This window comes from Anomaloglossus baeobatrachus, chromosome 4, assembly GCF_048569485.1.
Source record: "Anomaloglossus baeobatrachus isolate aAnoBae1 chromosome 4, aAnoBae1.hap1, whole genome shotgun sequence".
In the NCBI taxonomy this organism is placed as follows: domain Eukaryota; kingdom Metazoa; phylum Chordata; class Amphibia; order Anura; family Aromobatidae; genus Anomaloglossus; species Anomaloglossus baeobatrachus.
The window spans coordinates 414,497,026-414,519,817 of NC_134356.1; the positions used below are offsets into that span (position 1 = coordinate 414,497,026).

Here is a 22,792-nt window from a genome sequence, read left to right on the forward strand (position 1 = left end):
GACAGCAGGAAGGACCAGGTGAGTATAATAATTACTGATTCTACGTGTGCTATCGCGGATAGCACACGTAGAACACACGTGTCACGCACGTACCAGAGACACGTACTTACCTGCATGCAACACGCAGGGAAAATACGTGTCTCTCGGCACGTGCGTGAATTTCACGTGAGTGTGGCAGAGGCCTAAGGCTGTGTGGTCAACTAAAAAAGAGGAGCACCATAGAGTCTTATCAGGAGATTAAATTTGGTGGTGCTCACTTGAAATAATTGTGTTAAGCCCGCTTTACACGTTTCAATATGTCATGCGATCACATTTGCGATCGCACCCGCCCACATCGTTTGTGCGGCACGGGCAATTTGTTGCTGTAACCCCCCGTCACACGTACTTACCTTCCAAATGACCTCGCTGTGGGCGGCGAACATCCACTTCCTGAAGTGGGAGGGACGTTCGGCGTCACAGCGACGTCACACAGCGGCCGGCCAAGAGAAGCGGAGGGGCGGAGATGAGCGAGACTTAAACATCCCGCCCACCTCCTTCCTTCAGCATTTCCGGCGGGACGCAGGTAAGCTGTGTTCATCGTTCCCGGGGTGTCACACGGAGCGATGTGTGCTGCCTCGGAAACATTGAACAACCGGACGTACGATTTTTGGAAAATGAGCGACGTGTCAACGATGAACGAGAAGGTGAGTATTTCTGCTCGTTCATAGCTGTCACACGCTACGATATCACTAACGATGCCGGATGTGTGGCACTTACGACGTGACCCCACCGACATCTCGTTAGATATATCGTAGAGTGTAAATCCCGCTTTAGACCCAACTACATAAATATTGTAGCTGCTGTAAACCCTTGGAGATAAATATAAATGATGAATGTGGAAAGGGTTAAATCTGCGCTTTTTAATGAATAGACAAAGACATTGAATTTCTTCATGGACAGAATTTCGCACAAAACCTCAAAAATGGATCAGACAAAATTGTTGGCACCTTTCCAAACGTGTGGGTATACAACTTTGTTTCAAGCATGTGATGCTCATTCAAACTCACCCGCTGCAAGTAGCAGATGTGGGCAGCATGAAAATCACAGCTGAAACCAGATAAAAAAATGAGAAGTTGACTCAATCTTTGCATTGTGTGTTTGTGTCTGCCGCACTAAGCATAGACAACAGAAAAAGAAGAGAACTGTCTGAGGACTTAAGAACCAAAATTGTTGAAAAGTATCAACAATCCCAAAGTTACAAGTTCATCTGTAGACATCTTGATGTTCTGTTGTCCAAGGTGCGCAACATATTCAAGACATTTACAACTCATGGCACTGTAGCTAATCTCCCTGGATACGGAAGAAGAGAAAAATTGATGAAACATTGCAACGCAGGATAGCCTGCATGGTGGATAAGCAGCCCCAATCAAATTCCAAAAAATTCAAGCAGTCCTGAATTCGAATGGTTCACCAGTGTCAGCACTAACTATCTGTCGACATTTGAATGAAATGAAACGCCATGGTAGGAGGACTCCAGTGCTGACACACACTGCTAGATTGCAGTTTGCCAAAGTGTATGTGAGTAAGCTAAAAACCTTCTGGGAAAGCATCTTGTGGACAGATGAGACCAGGATAGAGTTTTTTGATAAAGCACATCATTCTGTTTACCAAAAATGAAATGAGGCCTACAAAGAAAAGAACACAGTACCTACATTCAGATATGGTGGAGCTTCAAAAATGTTTTGGGGTTGTTTGGCTGCCTCTGGTACTAAGTGCCTTAACTGTGTGTAAGGCATCATGAAATCTGAAGATTACCAAAGGCTTTTGAGTCGCATTATAGTGCCCGGTGTCAGACAGCTGGGTTTGTGTCCTAGGCATGGGTTTTCCAGCAGGACAATAACCCCCAAACATACTTCAAGAAGAACCAGGAACATATGGAAACAAAGCTTTGGAGAGTACTGAAGTGGTCAGCAATGAGTCAAGATCTAAATCCCACTGAACACCTGTGTAGAGATTTTAAAATTGCTGTTGGCAGATGGCACCCTTCAAATATATGAGACCTGGAGCTGTTTGCAAAAGAAAAGTGGTCCAAAATTCCAGTTGACAGGAGTAAGAAGCTTCTTAATGCGAAGTTATTGATGGCAGTTATTTATTCCAAAGGGTGTGCAACCAAATATTAAGTTGAGGGTGCCAACAATTTAGTTCTGCCCAGTTTTAAAGTTTTGTGTGAAATTATGTCCAATTTGCCTTTTTTTTCTTCTTTTTTTTTTTCTTGTGTTGTTCCAATACACAAAAAGGATATAATCATGTATAACAGAACATGTATAATTGCAATAATTTTCTGAGAGAAATGCTTCATTTTCTATAACAATTTCAAGGGTGCAAACACTTTTGTCCATGACACTATACAGTACAGACCAAAAGTTTGGACACACCTTCTCATCTCTAGACCAACTATTAAGAGGAGGCTTTGTGCAGCAGGCCTTCATGGTAAAATAGCTGCTAGGAAACCACTGCTAAGGACAGGCAACAAGCAGAAGAGACTTGTTTGGGCTAAAGAACACAAGGAATGGACATTAGACCAGTGGAAATCTGTGCTTTGGTCTGATGAGTCCAAATTTGATCTAACCACCGTGTCTTTGTCAAAAAGGTGAACGGATGGACTCTACATGCCCGGTTCCCACCGTGAAGCATGGAGGAGGAGGTGTGATGGTGTGGGGGTGCTTTGCTGGTGACACTGTTGGGGATTTATTCAAAATACAGAACCGGCATGCCTACAACAGCATCTTGCAGCGGCATGCTATTCTATCCGGTTTGCGTTTAGTTGGACCATCATTTATTTTTCAATAGGACAATGATGCCAAACACACCTCCAGGCTGTGTAAGGGCTATTTGACTAAGAAGGAGAGTGATGGGGTGCTACGCCAGATGACCTGGTCTCCACAGTCACCAGACCTGAACCCAATCGAGATGGTTTGGGGTGAGCTGGACCGCAGAGTGAAGGCAAAAGGGCCAACAAGTGCTAAGCATCTCTGGGAACTCCTTCAAGACTGTTGAAAGACCATTTCCGGTGACTACCTCTTGAAGCTCATCAAGAGAATGCCAAGAGTGTGCAAAGTAGTAATGAAAGCAAAAGGTGGCTACTTTGAAGAACCTAGAATATAAGACATATTTTCAGTTGTTTCACACTTTTTTAAGTATTTCATTCCACATGTTTTAATTCATAGTTTTGATGCCTTCAATGTGAATCTACAATTTTTAGTCATGAAAATAAAGAAAACTCTTTGAATGAGAAGGTGTGTCCAAACTTTTGGTCTGTACTGTATGTTGTTTTGGCCTACTATATACTGGTGTATCTTTTTATGATGTATAGAATAGTATAGTAGACAACCCTATTTAATACAAAGTTCTACTGTATAAAAAATATTGTTCCACAACATATATTCTATAATATTTCTCTTTATTTTGTCCTCTTACCTTTGCTCCTGTCTGTCTATGCCAAATTATTCTAATTACAGTATGCTAACCTTGCATTTAGTATATCTGGTCATAGAGCAATATCAACCTACATGCATCAGGTTATTGTCATACATTGAGTTTTTGCTGCATTTTTTTTATAAATTAAAAGCTGAATTTCAGAAATCTCATGCACACACAGCTTTTTTTTCCTGACAAAATTGAAAAACGTCTGCTTTTTCAAAACCTGCAGCGTCACTTCTTTTGGCTGTTTTGCGGCGCTTCTCACCATGGAAAGTTGTGAAGAAGTGCAAAAACGCTGCAAAAAACACAAACATGCATTTTTGACACAGTATTTGTGTCTTTTGAGGTGTTTTTGGTGAATATAACTAATTTTATTAAATGTGCTGTAGACAAATGACATATATAATCTGCAACAAAAATGCAGCAAAAAAAAAATGCAACAAGAATGAGACAAAAAGAGCAGCAAAAATGCAGCAAAACCTGCTTCTTTGTCAAGAGAGCAGGTTTTGTTTGCAGAAAGAAAAAAACAGCAAAAAGCAACGCATGAACATAGCCTTAAGGCCCATTTAGACGCAACGACATCGCTAACGAGATATCACTGGGGTCACGGAATTCGTGACGCACATCCGGCCTCGTTAGTGACGTTGTTGCATGTGAAACGTACGAACGATCGCTAGCGATCAAAAATACTCACCTAATCGCTGATTGTTGACACGTCGTTCATTTTCATAATATCATTGCTGGTTCTGGACGCAGGTTGTTCGTCGTTCCTGAGGCAGCACATATCGCTACGTGTGACACTCCAGGAACGACGAGCAACACCGTACCTGCGTCCTCCGGCAACGAGGTGGGCGTGTCTTTCCTTCAGCTGCTCTCCGCCCCTCCGCTTCCATTGGCCGCCTGCCGTGTGACATCGCTGTGATGCCGCACGAACCGCCTTCTTAGAAAAGAGGCAGTTCGCCGGCCACAGCAACATCGCTAGGCAGGTAAGTATGTGTGACGGGGACTAACGATATTGTGCACCACGAGCAGCGATTTACCTGTGACGCACAAACGACGGTGGCGGTTGCGATCGGCAGCAACATCGCTAGCAATGTCGCTGTGTGTAAATGGGCCTTTACTTAGGATTGCACATTTATAGACAATGTTTGACTATTCACTATCTCACTAACTCTGTCTTTCCCTCTTTACAGCATGCACAGGTGAGTAAAGGAAATGCACCCTTCAGGTAAAAACAGAAATGTTGCCTATGAACAAAAACTGTCCATTATGTTCTGAAGAGAAAACTGATATTGCAGTCAAGTTATCTGTACAACAAAATGTACATAAAAACAGTTGATGCCACTGCAGCAGCCACTCATTTTTCCATGCATTTTTAGCCCAGTTATTACATGGGAACAGACAGATTTCTCTAGCAAACGTCAACAGCCGGTCTGTTCCATTCTGATAAAATTAAGCCTATACTGTTATTTTAATCTTATATATGTGTCCCTGCTATGTACTGTGTAATGGATGTGTCTAAAGCTGCTTTCACACATCCGTTTTTTGCTGTGCGGCACAATCCGGCTGTTTGCAGAAAAAACGCAACCGTTTTTTTTTCCGCCGGTTGCGTTTTTTTCGCATAGACTTTCATTAGTGCCGGATTGTGCCGCATGGCCTTGCGTTCGGTCCGTTTTTTCCAGATGCAGCATATTTAGCCCATGCGGCAGTCGGATGGAACGTTGCCTGGCACGTTTTTTTTGTCCGGCGAAAAAAAACGCATCGCGCCGCATCTGGCAGATGCGGCGCTTTTTCCAATGCATGCCTATGGATGCCGGATGCGGCGCGATGCGGCAACAACCGCATCTGGCCGCCGCATGCGTTTTTTGCACTGCGCATGCTCAGTAGTGTGCCGCAACCGGCAAAAAACGGATGGGCCGCATGTAAAAACTTATGCAAAGGATGCGTTTTTTTTGCCGCATCCGTTGCATAGGTTTTAGAGCCGGATTTACCCGCACTGCTAAAACCGGATGTGTGAAAGCAGCCTAGCCGGAGAGGAGCATGGTCTGATTATATCACAGCTCCCGGGCAGGGGAGGAAGTAAAAAAGTATACAAACATTACAGCACAGAATTCCAAATAATTCTTTCTTTGTGGTAAAAAAAATGTTTAAAAACAGGCAGGAAAATATTTTACGTTACAAAAAGAATCCACTATGATCTCATACTCTGTTCTCTGTATACTCTCTTTTGTGTCCTCCCCGGCCCAGAAGCTGTGGTATGATCAGACGAGGTCTGTGTGCAGTCAGACACATCCATTACACAGTACATAGCAGAGGCACATTTATAAGATTATCTCAGCACAGGAACATTTTTTTAAAACACAACCAATTATATAAATTAATTATTATTATTATTATTATTATTATTATTATTATTATTATTATTAATTATTATTATTATTATAAGATCTATTGATTAAAATTAACTTTAAAATTAACTTTGTTGGGAAAACTCCTTTTAGATGTCAACACCAACATGTTTCTGGCTACTATAGCCACCATTATTTGTCCAGTCAGTATGTAAAGCATCTAAAAATTATTTTACGATGTTTAAAATGAATGTTATGTTTTATTTGCAATAACCATTATTTGTTGAAATTTTTTGAATTCCAAACAAATGAATAGGTCAGTTACTAGTGCGTATTACAATTTTGGCATGGATGAAAGGTATATTTTCTCTAAAAGCAAAGGAAAAGCTGCAGGCTTTGTTATATATTACAAACCTTGTTAAAGTGAATTTAGTTTAATTTAAAAGACATTTGTATATTACCAGTAGGAACTGTGATTATTTATATCTTTTAGATTTATACTGTATCTGACTAATGGCTTGATTACTGCACGCTAACATTTATTACTATAATGCTTAATATATTCATCTTAACTATTATTATTATTATTATTATTTGTGTATATATCACGTTTTTTATGCCATTTCCTCATTTGCTTTATCATAATACTTTACTAATCTATCCTGTCTTGTTTGGCATTTCCAAAACTCCTATGCACATCATGCAGATCATACAATCAACCCTGGTAACAATCTTTGCTGAGTTGAGTAATCTCTCTTCACGGGGTACAAATTGTTGAACGAGCATCGATGGATCCTCTTTCACCTCATACAAGTGCATCTCAATAAATGAGAATATCATCAAAAAGTTAACTTATTTCAGTAATTCAATACAAAAAGGAAACACATATATTATATCAAATCTTTATTTTTTATTTTTATATAGTGCTAACATATTCCGCAGCGCTTTACATACATCAGGAACACTGTCCCCATTGGAGCTCACAATCTAAAGTCCCTATCTGTATGTCTTTGGAGTGTGGGAGGAAACCGGAGTACCCGGAGGAAACCCACGCAAACACGGGGAGAATATACAAACTCCTTGCAGATATTGTCCTTGGTAGGATTTGAACCCAGGACCCCAGCGCTGCAAAGCTGCAGTGCTAACCACTGAGCCACCGTGCCACCCATATATAGTCATTACAAACAGAGTGATCTATTTCAAGTGTTTATTTCTGTTAATCTTGATGATTATGGCTTACAGCCAATGAAAACCCAAAAGACATTATCTCAGAAAATTAGAATAATTACCATAAAACACCTGCAAAGGCTTCCTAAGCATTTAAAATGGTCCCTGGTTCAGTAGACTACACAATCATTGGGAAGACTGCTGACTTGTCAGATGTCCAGAAGGCAGTCATTCAGACACACTCCACAAGGAGGGTAAGCCACAAAAGGTCATTGCAAAAGAAGCTGGCTGTTCAGAGTGCTGTAGCCAAGCATATAAATGGAAAGTTTAGTGGAAGGTAAAAGTGCGATAGAAAAAGGTGCACAAGCATCCAGGATAACTGCAGCCTTGATAGGATTGTTAAGAAAAGGCCATTTAAAAATTTGGGGGAGATTTACAAGGAGTGGACTGCAGCTGGAGTCAGTGCTTCAAGAGCCACCACACACAGACATATCCAGGACATGGGCTACAACTGTGTCAAGTCACTCATGACCAATAGACAACGCCAGAAGCGTCTTACCTGTCCTAAGGAGAAAAAGAACTGGACTGTTGATCAGTGGTCCAAGGTGTTGTTTTCAGATTAAAGTAAATTTTGTATTTCATTTCAAAATCAAGGTCCCAGAGTCTGGAGGAAGAGTGGAGAGGCCACAATCCAAGCTGCCTGAGGTCTAGTGTGACGTTTCCACAATCAGTGATAGTTTGTGAAGCCATGTCATCTGCTGGTGTAGGTCCACTGTGTTTTATCACGATTAAAGTCAGCACAGCCATCTACCAGGAAATTTTAGAGCACTTCATGCTTCCCTCTGCCGACAAGGTTTTTGAAAATGGAATTTCATTTTCCAGCAGGACTTGGCACCCGTCCACACTGCCAAAAGTACCAATACTTGGTTTAATAACCACGGTATCACTGAGCTTGATTGGCCAGCAAACTCGCCTGACTTAAACCCCATAGAGAATAAATGGGGTATTGTCAAGAAGATGAGACACGAGACCCAACAATGCAGACGAGCTGAAGGCTATCAAAGTAACCTGGGCTTCCATAACACGTCAGCAGTGCCACAGGCTGATCACCTCCATGCGACGCTGCATTGATGCAGTAATTCATGCAAAAGGAGCCCCGACCAAGTATTGAGTGCATTTACTGTACATACTTTTCAGTAGGCCAAGATTTCTGAGTTTAAAATCATTTTTTCAGTAGGTCCTACTGTATATAATTTTCTAATTTTCTGATATAATGACTTCTGGCTTTTCTTTGGCTGTAAGCCATAATCATCAATATTAACCGAAATAAACACTTGAAATAGATCACTCTGTGTGTAATGACTCTATATAATATATAGGAATAGATCACTCTGTGTGTAATGGCTCTATATAATATATGCTTTTCACTTTTTGCATTGAATTACTGAAATAAATGAACTTTTTGATGATATTCTCATTTATTGAGATGCACTTGTATTTGAGGGTCCAGAAGTGGTAGCACACTTTTCTCTATGATCCATGGCCATATTATTACCTTATAGGTGGAGATCCTCTATATCAATCATTTGCTACCTCATTTAAGCCTTAACCCCTTAACGACCGCGGGCCGTAAAATTACGTCCTAAATGACATAATCTTACTGCCCGCGGTCCTCCGGCGGCAGCATGCCGCGATCGGCACACATCTCAGCTGATTTTCACAGCTGAGATGTGTGCCTGCTAGGCACGAGCAGAATCGTTATCTGCTCGTGCCGATTAACCCCTTATATGGCGCTGTCAATACATGACAGCGCCATTATAAGCGCAATCGCGGTAAAGTTTTACTTACCGCCGAAACCGGAAGTCACGTGACGCGATCACGTGACTCCCGATAGTTGTCATGGTAGTACAGGGTCATGTGATGACTCCTGTACTACACATGAATTGGTTTCACTTTCGCTGTGCCCGGGGCACAGCAAAAGAGAAAGACAGCGTATCTGCTGTTTACAGCCTTCCAGCTGTGATCAGCAGATACTGCAGAGCGATCGGAATGCTGATCGCAATAGCCCCCTAGGGGGACTAGTAAAATAAAAAAAAAAAGTAAAAAAATAAGTTTTAAAAAATTAAAAAAAAACAAAAAAACCTAAAAGTTCAAATCACCCCCCATTCGCCCCATTGAAAATTAAAGGGTTAAAAAAATAAAAAATATACACATATTTGGTATCGCCGCGTTCAGAAACGCCCGATCTATCAAAATATAAAATCAATTAATCTGATCAGTAAACGGCGTAGCGGCAAAAAAATTCCAAACGCCAAAACGACGTTTTTTTGTCGCCACAACTTTTGCGCAAAATGCAATAAGAGGCGATCAAAACGTAGCATCTGCGCAAAAATGGTACCGTTAAAAACGTCAGCTCGAGACGCAAAAAATAAGCCGTCATTGAGCCTAAGATCCCGAAAAATGAGAACGCTACGGGTCACGGAATATGGCGTAAAACGTGCGCCACTTTTTTCGGACAAACTTCCGATTTTTTTTTAACCCCTTATATAAAAGTAAACCTATACATGTTTGGTGTCTACGAACTCGCACTGACCTGAGGCATCACACCCACACATCAGTTTTACCATATAGTGAACACAGTGAATAAAATATCTCAAAAACCATAGTGCTATCGCACTTTTTTTGCAATTTTTCAGCATTTGGAATTTTTTTGCCATTTTCTAGTACACAATATGGTAAAACTGATGGTTTCATTTAAAAGTACAGCTCGGTCCGCAAAAAATGAGCCCTCACATGACCATATTGACTGAAAAATAAAAAAGTTACGTCTCTCAGAAAAAGAATGGCGAAAAAAAAAACGGAAAGCGAAAAATCGGCCAGTCGTGAAAGGGTTAATCACCTTTAGATATCAACCTAGAAGTTTTTTTGGTTTTTTTTGTACTGTTTCTATGCCCCATGGCTTAGGCTGCTTTCACACTACGTTTTTTTAACATGCGTCATGAACTTTTTTTGCTGCAAAGGCGGATCCTGTTTTTGCAAAGAAAAACGCATGCAAACGCATGTTTTATTTTGCAGGATCCTGTCACTTTAAGTTTATGGGCGGGCATTGGAGTCATGTGATCGGGAGTGAGGGGAACTGAACGTGAAAGACTGCTGTGCAGGCTCGTAACGAAGGTAAACATCGGGTAACTTGCTTGGATACCCAATATTTACCTTGGTTCCGAGCGTCTGCAGCTGCTAGGAGCCGGCTGCCTGCTCCCTGCACACGTAACCAACGTAAACATCGGGTAACTAAGACCGCGGTTACCTGATGTTTACCTTGGTTACGAGCGTCTGCAGCTGCTAGGAGCAGGGCTGCTGCTCCCTGCACACGTAACCAAGATAAACATCGGGTAACTAAGACCGCGGTTACCGGATCTTTACCTTGGTTACGAGCGTCCTCTGCTCTCAGGTGGGAGAGTGAAGAGAGAGGGAGGGAGGGAGATGGAGAGAGAGGGAGGGAGATGGAGAGAGAGGGAGGGAGATGGAGAGAGAGGGAGGGGGAGGTGGAGAGAGGGACTGATCACCTGAGGCTGGTTTCTGTGCATCCTCAGTAGAGCAAGCAGGATCCGGTCTATCAGCATGCTGACGTTCACATGCGTTTGCTTGCAGTATAGTCAGGATCCAGTGAAAAACAGTATTTGGACGCAGCTCAAAAATGCTACAAGTAGCGTTTTTGAAAAAAGTTAAAAAACTGCAAGTCGCTGGATCCTCACTATAACGCACGCAAACGCAGGTGAACGCATGTTGACGCGAGTCAATTGCAAATGCATTGACATGAAAATGCATTTGCACTGGATCCGTTTTTGCGTTAAAAAAACGTTCATGACGGATGTTAAAAAAACGTAGTGTGAAAGCAGCCTTAGTTGCTATGAGAGGCTTTTTGAGATAATGTAATAATATAATAATCACCTCTATAATAAAATGTTTGATGTGACTAATAGTATTCTCTATTTGCTTCTATTAATGACAACTGCTATATTTGTTTTTATAGAAGGTACTACTTATATTTTACTTTATTTTTGTGTTACTTAGTGCTGTGAGTGATCTATTTCACTCACAAATGTGGACTGATAAATGAGATGTTCCATTGCAAAAGTCATCACTAACATTGCCGTTAAGCATCACCCCTGTGCTTTACTACTCTATGTATGGCTGCACACAATGCCAGGCCTGCCTCCCCAAATAACTAATATTTAAAGGCTGCCAGTGCTGTATAAGTCAAGCTTTAGGTAAAAAGGCTAAACTGCAGCATTTAAATATATGACCCATTACCCTTTTACTTTTGTCTTATTTTTACATTTTCATCCCAATCATACCACCAGCAGCACAAAACAGAATAAGTGATCGAGCTCAAAGTGGTGAGTTCTAACAATTCCACAAGTCTCCAAAAACTTTGCATGTCTCGTGTCTTAGTTCTTCACTCATTAGATGTAATGTACATCTGCATTTAAGGAGAAGAAAATAAAAATATTTTTTTTGTTACTACTCCATTGCATCTAAAATAAAATTATTTTGCAAATAGTCTTCTTTGAAAATATCCAACCATTTTGTGCCTGCAGCTGGGAATAATTACTTAAAGGACCACTCTAGCATTTTTTTTTATTGCACAGTCGAGTGGCAAAATCCCTGGCTCCCTGTCTGATACTCACCTAAAGCCATCTTCATCTCTTATCACCACAGCTCTGGTTGATCTCTGGCAATTTGTGACCTGACGGCAGCTCCAGTATTTCATGGAGCGCGCCAGAGGTCACAACTCAAAGCATCTCTATGAGAGCCTCATTTTGGCTCCCATAGAATTGCCAGTAACTAGTTACAGTCACAAAATAGCGCTGCAGGACCAGTCCGGCACTGAAAAAAGCATGAAAATTGGATGTGAGTATAATACAGTGGTAAGGGCTTTAGATTTAAAGCACCACTTCAGCGCTGAAAAAAAAACCTGCTGGAGTGGTGCTTTAAGAACAGCATTTCCTTTGTCATTGCATATTTGTGAAACTTCACATCGCGCACTTTGTACGCTGTCAGGATTCTCCTGTGCTGGCAGGAAGACTGGGCAGTTATGTAAAAATTAATCTACCCTTTAAATTATAGACTGTTCATGTCTTTGTCAGTGGGCAACTTTACAAAATCAGCAACGGATCAAATAATTATTTCCTTCACTGTAAAACTTTAGAGAAATAGTTACATTGCATAGAAAGGCAGGTTTTCACTACTTTTGTGTTTGTGAAATCTAGAATACCTTCCATCCTACATTACGTATGGATGTCTACATTTCTGTTCTTTTTCACAATGATAATTTTAACCTCTAGTGGTCTCCCTCAGCTCCCAGGGAAAATTATACTTATCTCTCTGCCTTAATCAGTGTGGAAATGAGGTTCATTAACTTGAGTATCAACACTGACGTCTAAAGCTATCTACATATCAGCAGCCTTCACGTTATGAATAAAATTTAGAACCAGACAATAATCACTATAAAATGAAATGTTTTCATGTACACCAAAACATAGGATACCATTTATTTTTTAGTTTACATCACATATGATTTATCATTTTATCACTACATTAAAATGTAAAGTGAAAAGTCACTCACTAAAGGGGGCTTTACACGCTACGATATCGTTAATGTTTTATTGTCGGGATCACGTTGTTAGTGACGCACATCCGGCGTCATTAACGATATCGCAGCGTGTGACACTTACCAGCAACCTTAAGCGACCTCAAAAATGGTGAAAATCGTTCACCATGGAGAGGTCGTCCCAAAACCAAAAATCGGTAATGGTTGATTATCGATGTTGTTCCTCGTTCCTGCGGCAGCACACATCACTGTGTGTGACACCGCAGGAGCAAGGAACTTTCTCCTTACCTGCCGCCGGCCGCAATGCGGAAGGAAGAAGGTGGGCGGGATGTTACGTCCTGCTCATCTCCGCCCCTCCGCTTTGGCTGGGCGCTTAGTGACGTCGCAGTGACGTCGCTGTGATCCCGAATGTCCCTCCTCCTTGAGGGAGGGATTGTTCGTTCGGCAGTCACAGCGACGCCGCCGACCAGGTAAGTGCGTGTGATGCTGCCGTAGCGATAATGTTCGCTGCGGCAGCGATCACACGATATCGCACACACGACGGGGGCGGGTGCTTACACGCTCGATATCGCTAGCAATTGCTAGCGATGTTGTAGCGTGTAAAGCCCGCTTTAAGGTATGCTTACTTCACAACTCCGTTTAATAATATTTTCTTATTCTGCTCTGCTCTTCACACACACACACACACACACACACACACGCACACACTATTTCTTCTTCGTCAATCTGTCTCTTAAGGCCGCTTTACACACTACAATTTATCTGACGATATGTCGTCGGGGTCATGGTTTTCGTGACACACTTCCGTCATCATTAGCAACATCGTTGTGTGTGACACCGCAGGAGCGAGGAACGTCTCCTTACCTGCCGCCGGCCGCAATGTGGAAGGAAGAAGGTGGGCGGGATGTTACGTCCTGCTCATCTCCGCCCCTCCGCTTTGATAGGCCGGTCGCTTAGTGACGTCGCAGTGACGTCGCTGTGATCCCGAATGTCCCTCCTCCTTGAGGGAGGGATTGTTCGTTCGGCAGTCACAGCGACGCCGCTGACCAGGTAAGTGCGTGTGACGCTGCAGTAGCGATAATGTTCGCTGCGGCAGCGATCACACGATATCACACACACGACGGGGGCGGGTGCTTAAACGCTCGATATCGCTAGCAATTGCTAGCGATGTCGTAGCGTGTAAAGCCCGCTTTAAGGTATGCTTACTTCACAATTCCGTTTAATAATGTTTTCTTATTCTGCTCTGCTCATCACACACACACACACACACACACACTATTTCTTTTTCGTCAATCTGTCTCTTAAGGCCACTTTACACGCTACGATTTATCTGACGATATGTCGTCGGGGTCACGGTTTTCGTGATGCACTTCCGTCATCGTTAGCGATGTCATTGAGTGTGACACCTACGTGCGACTCCGAACGATCGCAAATAGAGTGAAAATCGTTGATCGTTGACACGTTGTTCAGTTTCAAAATATTGTTCGTCGTTTGGAACGCAGCAGACATATTGCTACGTTTGACACCCTGCCAATGATGAACAACATCCACACGATCGCCTTGGTCAAACATGATATGGCTGAACGATGTAGCATCGTTTGTGAGATGTGTACGTGTGACCGCTACAAAACGACCCATGAGCGATCTCGGCAAATCGTAACAACAATCTGGGCGTGTCACATCGCTAACAAGATCGCTATCGATATCGTTGTGTGTAAAGCAGCCTTTAGTTCTAAAGTTTGTAACTAGAAATGCCTGCACTGCAGTGAATACTTAATGCGGCCTGCTTGCTATGTCCACAGGCAAGGAGTTCCAGCTGATCATTAAGTCTTCCCACCCAGATGACGGATATGAAGAACATGATAACTTCGATGAAGAGGTGATGACTGATTCTCCTAAAGATATTGTGGCTGAAAATAAAACACAAGCTCCCTACTGGACTGAAACACTGTCCACAACACATTCTCCAAGCACCTCAACACAGCAGGTCCATGAAGGTACTGTACAACTAAACACTGTGGTTTTGTGGAAATATAGAAATTATTTTTTACTAAATTTGCATGTTTTAAATGTATTGTATAATCCCAGGTATTTACATGGTATTTGTACATACATACTTTAGGGTGGAAAAACAGCAAAAACAGTTGCCTATTATGGTTGCAAGTTAAAGGGTTTTCCCATTTACAAGATCCTATCCCAATATATAGAAGGTGTCATAATAATAATATTAGGAAACACCTCCAATTAGAAATGTATTATAGTTCTCATGATTAGTTATGTCTCTTACCTCATGTGTAGGGCATTGAAGCAGAAGTATCCATGGTTACGACCACAAACAACTAACTGTCACTATGAGAGGATGTAACCATGGATCCTCAAGCTGCAATGCCCTGCACATGAGGTAAGAGACAAAGCTATATCAGGAGGCTATACTACATTTCTAATTAGAGTATTTCCTAATATAACTGTTATTATACCTACTACATATTATGATAGAATCTTGGAGATGGAATACCCCCTTAAGCCACAATTAAAGATTCTAATAATGTTTTCTGTAAGTAAAACCCTTAATTAATCAGAATAGTGAATTCATGCAAGCATCACTGGTGCTATGGCTTATTTTAATTCACTTTTCAGAACCTCTTAAGTGATGTAATCGATGCAAAATGGGCAATTAAATCACTAATCTCTTCCGATTGTAGTTTATACATCCACAGAAGAAAGTGATAAAGAGCTAAGAAGAAAACGTCATTCTGGAAATCTATCTGAAGGTAACCCTTAAATTACAGACCTTTAATAATATAAGGACAAAGAGACAGAAATCAGAGTATATTTTATCAAAAAAAAAATTTTTAATAATATTGGTCAAAATATTTTTATAAAAACACTTTTTTATTTCAAATTGCTAAAATCATCACAAGGTCAAGAAAAAACATCACCAGAAAAAACATATAAACACATACAGAGGGGATCTCTGATCCAAAGGATTACTGGTGAAAAAAGCAGAGGATCATTTCATATAAAAAAATCTATATCATAAAAATATCACCCCTGTCCCTTCACCAACATCCATAGTACAGCACTAATACATATATTAATTGATAAATAATAAATATACAAATATATAAATATTAAATCAATATATCAATAAATATAGCCTAAATAGAGCCTCCTGATGAAATGGTTTCCCTTGAAACGTACGTCGAGCTTTTGAGGGTGTCTCTGACCTTATATTAGGCAAGTATGGCAAATTGATGTTTGTTACACTTTATTGGCCTCTGTTGTTAAGGGAGTAATTTATTTTATTTTGGAGGAGTGGGCATTTATAAACAGCTTGAGTGGGCAAGCTATTAAATAAACTATAACTCATTGCCCCTTATTAAACCTATGGACATAGGAATATCACTCTTAAAGGAGAAGTTATATTTATATGGAGGAGATTCCTCGTTTATTCCACTCTTGTCTATAGGAGTAGAAACCTTCCTTTTGAACATTGGCTATTTACACTGAAGCTATTATATGTATATTTATTGATATATTGATTTAATATTTATATATTTGTATATTTATTATTTATCAATTAATATATGTATTAGTGCTGTACTATGGATGTTGGTGAAGGGACAGGGGTGATATTTTTATGATATAGATTTTTTGATATGAAATGATCCTCTGCTTTTTTCACCAGTAATCCTTTGGATCAGAGATCCCCTCTGTATGTGTTTATATGTTTTTTCTGGTGATGTTTTTTCTTGACCTTGTGATGATTTTAGCAATTTGAAATAAAAAAGTGTTTTTATAAAAATATTTTGACCAATATTATTAAAAAAATTTTTTTTGATACAATATACTCTGATTTCTGTCTCTTTGTCCTTATCTAATTATTTGAGTTAAAGTATCTCTAAAAACTATGGTGGAGAAATTATAGGAATCTGCTAACATGTTTCTAGACCTTTAATAATGTAGCAATAAAATATTCCCCCAGATTGATGTTTGCCGCAAATAAAATCGATGATAAACAGTTAATTAAACAATATTGCAAATTACATTGATTCCCTTTATCTTAAAGGGAATCTATCAGCAGGTTTTTGCTACCCTATTTGAGAGCAGCATGATGGAGGCAAAGAGACCCTGAATCCAATGATGTATCAGTTCGTTTACAGGGTGCAGTGGTTCTGACACAATCAGAGTTTTTAGATTTAGCAACACAGCAGAGGTGAGGAAGCTGACCCGCCCACATCAGGCTCTCTATGTACATTGGCTATAGACAGTGATCTGCTTCTCGAAGGAGGGGGATAAGTCGGATTATTTGGCATTAGGCATCTAGTCACAGCAATGATGATAAAGCTTTCAGTTTAATTAAAGAACAGCACAGAAGCTTGACATGACATATTGTTGAATTTGGTGTTTTGACCTCTACCTTATGCGGTCCTAAATTACATAGCAAAAACCTGCTCATAGATTCCCCTTAAGTAGATGTTTTTGGTATGTGCACTCATTAAATATTTGGTGCAGAGATTTCTGCATCATTTCTGCATTTCTTGGCAGGAAAAATGCAGCAGCAAAAATGCACATTTTTGGTACGTTTTTTAAATGCGTTTTTGGTGTATATTTTCCCCATGCATTAGTATGAATGAAATCTGCACCAAAAACGCTGAAAGAATTGACATGCTGCAGAATTATATTTGCACCAAATCTACAAGGACAAAATAAGCAACGTGTGCATGAGACATCAGGATTCTCATTCACTTTGCTGCCATTAGGAAATTGTGACAAATCTGTGACAAATCTGTGATGTGTACACAGGCCCTAATGGCACAAAGTAATTGTTGAAAGTAAGCAGAGGAAGCGCATCCGTATGTACATACTAGGTAATAATGCAGCAGAAAATAAGCAGCGATATCATGAGTGACTGATAATTAGTAAGAATTATGCGGGCGTCACACTGTATGATCTATCGTGTCATCGCACGAGCGATCGTACCCGCCCCCGTCGTTTGCACGTCACGGGCAAATCGCTGCCCGTGTTGCACAAAGTCGTTAAACCCCCGTCACACGCACTTACCTGCTGAGCGAACTCGCTGTGGGCGGCGAACATCCACTTCCTGAAGGGGGTGGGTTGTTCGGCGTCACTGTGACATCACACAGCGGCCGCACAATAGAAACGAAGGGGCGGAGATGAGCGGGACGTAAACATCCCGCCCACCTCCTTCCTTCAGCATTGCTGGCGGGACGCAGGTAAGCTGTGTTCATCGTTCCCGGGGTGTCACATGGAGCAATGTGTGCTGCCCTGGGTACGATGAACAATCTGCGCAAATAAGATTAAACGATTTTTTAAAAATCAGCGACGTGTACACGATACACGATTTACAACCGATGAAGAGTCGCTCTTAGGTGTCACACGAGACGACGTCATGAATGATGCCAGATGTGCGTCACGAAAACCGTCACCCCGACAACATATCGCACGATAGATCGTCTCGTGTGACGCCCGCATTAGAATAAAGGGCTATTTACACTCTGCGACATCGCTAACAATATATCGTCGGGGTGATGGTGTTTGTGACCCACATGTGGCGTCATTAGCAACATCGCAGCGTGTGACATCTAGAAGCGACCTTAAACGATCACAAAAGAGTTAAAAATCATTGGTCTGTAACACGTCATTCATTTACCAAAAATAGTTGTCTGGTCAGTAGCGAGGTTGTTCGTCGTTCCTGCGGCACCACACATCGCTACGTGTGACACCACAGGAACGACGAAGATCTCCTTACCCGCCATCCACCGGCAATGAGGAAGGAAGAAGGTGGGCGGCATGTTCCGGACGCTCATCGACGCTCATCTTCGCCCATCCTCTGCTATTGGGTGGCCGCTTAGTGACGCCGCAGTGACGTCGCTATGACGCCGAATGCACCTCCCCCTTGAATGAGGGATTGTTCGGCGGTCACAGCGACGTCGCTGAAAAGGTATGTGCGTGTGACGCTGCCGTAGCGATAATGTTCGCTACGGCAGCGATCACCAAATGTCGCACGAACGACGGGGGCGGGTGCTATCGCGCACCACATCGCTAGCGATGTCGCAGCGTGTAAAGCACCCTTAAGACAGTAAATTTATAGCATAGGAAGTAAACAACATTGAAAGAATGTGGGAGCATCGTTTCACACAACTATTATCTATTTAGTTATTGTTCTGTATAACAGTACCATAATAGTAAATCAGATTTCCCTATGATTTTATTAATCATACAAATAACAGACAAATATGCAGTTGTGATAAGCGAGCACTAAAATGGCTGAGTATAGTGGGTGCTTGGATGTCTTGTTCATGAAACATCAAACACAAAGCACAGGCTCACTTAACTGCACGATGTGTACAGGCACCCCAGTGAGAGCCATTTGCAGTCTCTGAATGGCTCTCCCGGGGGATAAAAGAACGTTCTTGGATGTAGTGTAAGAAAAATTAAAAAAAACGTCCTCCCTCCTGCTGGAAATGCTCTGTTTATGGCTTGTTGTATGTGAGCGGAGACGCAAACAAGCTAATCATTGACTTTCCATAATGCTCGTTACTAGTGATGGGCAATCCCCCCTGAAAGTCGGGATCGGGGAGACTCGCCCGATTGTTTTGTAAAGATCGAGATTGGGATAGAGATAACACGATCTTGTGTCCGATCACCGATCTTGGACTTTACAGTTATGGGATGGGGCGGAGGGGGGGCTGTAAAATAATGCATATAGCTAATAATAAACATTGTCATTATACTTACAGGTCCCGCAACACGTCCTGCAGACTCTGTCTCCTGCTGCTTCTGCTTCCAAGTCCGATCATCGCTGTACCTTCCCGGTAACCACTGCTGACTAAAAGGACCTTCCGCGACGTCATAACCATGTGACCAGTCAGGTGTGAATTTTTTATTACCTCGTTGGTTACAGACTGGTTACATGGCTATGATGTCATGCAAGGTCCTGTAGTGTCAGGGGATAGGGATGGACGAGCATGCTCGCTGGTACTCGGTGCTCCGACGAGCATCTCAGTACTCGAGATACCCGGTGAGCACCGAGTACCGGCGAGATACTCGAGCACATGCTCAGCTCCCTGTTATGATCCGGAACCATGGAAGACCACCACAAATCATTGGCAAAAGGTGACAAGAGCATTGGCAACTAATCTGGCCGCCATCCCCTTACTAACCATCACAACTAGAAGTAGCCGAGGGGTGAACTAACATCCTGTGCACCGCGAACCCAGCCGGAGAACTAACTATCCTAAAGGTAGGAAAGATGAATAACTCTCTGCCTCAGAAAATAGACAAGAATAGCAAGCCCCCCACATTCAAAGACTGCGGTGATATAGGAAAAACACAATACACAGGTAGATGACAGGATAGCAAAAGGTGAGGCCCCCGCTGACTAAAATAGGAAAGGACAGGAAAGGGACTGATGGTGGCCAGAGAAAAACCCTGCAAAATACCAACTTCCTGATAGTACAAAAAGGCCCTCAGATCGCACGATCTGAACTCCGTCCTATACCAGGTACCCTTGTCATACCAATGAACAGAAAACAAGAATCATAACAAAGTCTACAAGCCACAAACACATGGACCCAAAGGAGCTATACTCCACACAGAACTGCAGGGAGTTCCCCAACAATCCAATGAGGGGGAAAATCCCTGCAAGCAAATAACCTGAAACCAACCACAGCAAATGACAAACCCAGATAAACAAAAGAACCAGACAATAAATAAAGAGCAAGCACTTATCTGGGGAAGATGTGGTGTAGAGCAGGATTAAGCAGGCTGGAGATACAAAGAACAACTGACATCCGGCAACAGCCTGCAATCAGACCAGGATTTAAATAAGCAGAGAGTTAGCAAAGGAAGCACCCACTGCACAACACACCTGGTCCAAGTCCAAACCATTCCTGACCACCAGAGGGAGCCTCCCAGCAGCTAAAACATAACTAACATTCACAACAGTCCCCCCCCCTTGAGGAGGGGTCACCGAACCCTCACCCACGCCACCGGGTCGCTCGGGATGAGCATGATGGAAGGCGCGAACCAACCTGTCCGCATGAATGTCAGAAGCCACAACCCAAGAGTTATCCTCCTGCCCATAACCCTTCCATTTCACAAGGTACTGAAGCTGACGCCTACTGCGACGGGAATCCAGAAATTTTTCAACCTCATACTCCAGATCCCCTTGTACCAAAACAGGGTCAGGAGGCGCTGCTGCAGGAACTGCTGGCTCCACATGTTTCTTCAACAAGGACTTATGGAAGACATTGTGAATCTTAAATGATGCAGGCAGAGTCAAACGGAAAGATACAGGGTTAATAATCTCCGAAATCTTATAAGGTCCAATAAATCTGGGCTTAAATTTAGGAGATGGAACTCTCATAGGAATATTTTTAGAGGACAACCACACCATGTCCCTACTTTAAACCGGGGACCAACAGTCCGACGCCGGTTGGCAAACTTTTGGGCAGTTTCTTGGGACTGAAACAATTTATCCACTACCTGCCCCCAAATCTGCTGCATTCTGTTGACCACCGAATCCACCCCCGGACAGTCAGATGCCTCAAGCAGCCCTGAGAGGAACCTAGGGTGATACCCAAAATTGCAGAAAAAGGGGGACACCAACGTGGTAGAGCTAGCTCTATTGTTAAGGGCAAATTCAGCCAAAGGCAAAAACGAAACCCAATCATCCTGATCCGCAGAAACAAAACACCGTAAATAGGTCTCCAGGGTCTGGTTAGCCCTTTCAGTCTGACCGTTGGTCTGAGGATGAAACGCCGAGGAGAAAGACAGCTGAACACCCAATTTGGAGCAAAAAATCCTCCAAAACCTGGATACAAACTGCTCCCCTCTGTCACAAACAATGTTTTCGGGAATACCATGCAAACGAACAACATGTTGGAAAAACAAAGGCACCAACTCTGATGAAGACGGCAACTTAGGAGAACCAAGTGGACCATCTTGGAGAATCTGTCACGGATCACCCAAATCACAGTCATTTTCTGAGAGACGGGAAGCTCTGAAATAAAATCCATAGAGATGTGCGTCCAAGGTTTCTTAGGTACAGGCAAAGGCAATAATAGCCCCCTAGAACGTGAACAACAGGGCTTGGACCTAGAACAAACTCCACACGACTGCACAAAACGACGGACATCTCGGGACAGGGAAGGCCACCAAAAAGAGCGTCTCACAAGATCCTGAGTACCAAAAATGCCAGGATGACCCGCCAAAACAGAGCAATGAACCACAGAGACAACTCGGTCTCTCCATTGGTCTGGGACAAACAGTTTCCCTGTAGGACATCTCTCAGGTTTATCCCCCTGAAATTCCGCCAGTGCCAACCGCAGATCAGGTGAAATAGCCGAGAAAACTACACCATCATTCAGGATAGTAGACGGTTCAACAACCTCCAAAGAGTCCGCACAGAAACTCCTGGAAAGGGCATCGGCCTTAACATTCTTGGTGCCCGACAAAAAAGAGACCACAAAATTAAACCGGGTAAAAAACAAAGCCCACCTGGCCTGCCGAGGATTCAACCTCTTGGCCGATTCCAGATAGATGAGATTCTTGTGGTCCGTAAGCACCACAACTTGATGCCTAGCCCCATCCAACCAATGCCTCCACTCTTCAAATGCCCACTTCATAGCCAATAATTCCCGGTTCCCCACGTCATAATTCCGTTCAGAAGGAGCAAACTTCCGAGAGAAAAAGGCACAGGGCTTAAGTTTACCCGAAGTAGCGTCTCGTTGAGACAGAACAGCACCTGCTCCAATCTCTGAGGCATCGATCTCAACTTGAAATGGGCGAGACACATCAGGTTGCTGCAGAACTGGGACAGAAGTGAATCGCCTTTTAAGCTCCTGGAAGGCCACAATTGCCTCAGGGGTCCAATGCTCAGCATCAGCTCCCTTCTTTGTCAAATCTGTCAGAGGTTTGACAATGGCAGGAAAATTGGCTATAAATTTATGGTAAAAATTAGCAAACCCCAAAAACCGCTGCAGGGATTTTAGAGAAATCGGTTGCACCCAGTCATAAATAGCCTGAACCTTAACCGGGTCAATTTCGATAGCGGAGGGAGACAGGATGAAGCCCAAAAAGGAAATCCTTTGCACCCCAAAGAGGCACTTTGACCCCTTAACGTACAGTGCATTATCCTTAAGTATCTGAAAAACATCCCATACTTGCCCAACATGAG

At 42.4% G+C, this 22,792-nt stretch overlaps 1 protein-coding gene across 1 annotated transcript in view; it reads left to right on the forward strand.

Annotated features, from left to right (window-relative positions):
* The window catches only part of LOC142302455 (uncharacterized), a 593,189-nt gene that overhangs the window by 556,798 nt on the left and 13,599 nt on the right, over positions 1–22,792 (forward strand). The window contains exons 94-95 of the mRNA XM_075343517.1: positions 14,391–14,585; positions 15,291–15,359. Of these exons, the coding sequence (XP_075199632.1) occupies positions 14,391–14,585; positions 15,291–15,359 (264 nt within the window). The remainder of the gene's footprint in view (positions 1–14,390; positions 14,586–15,290; positions 15,360–22,792) is intronic.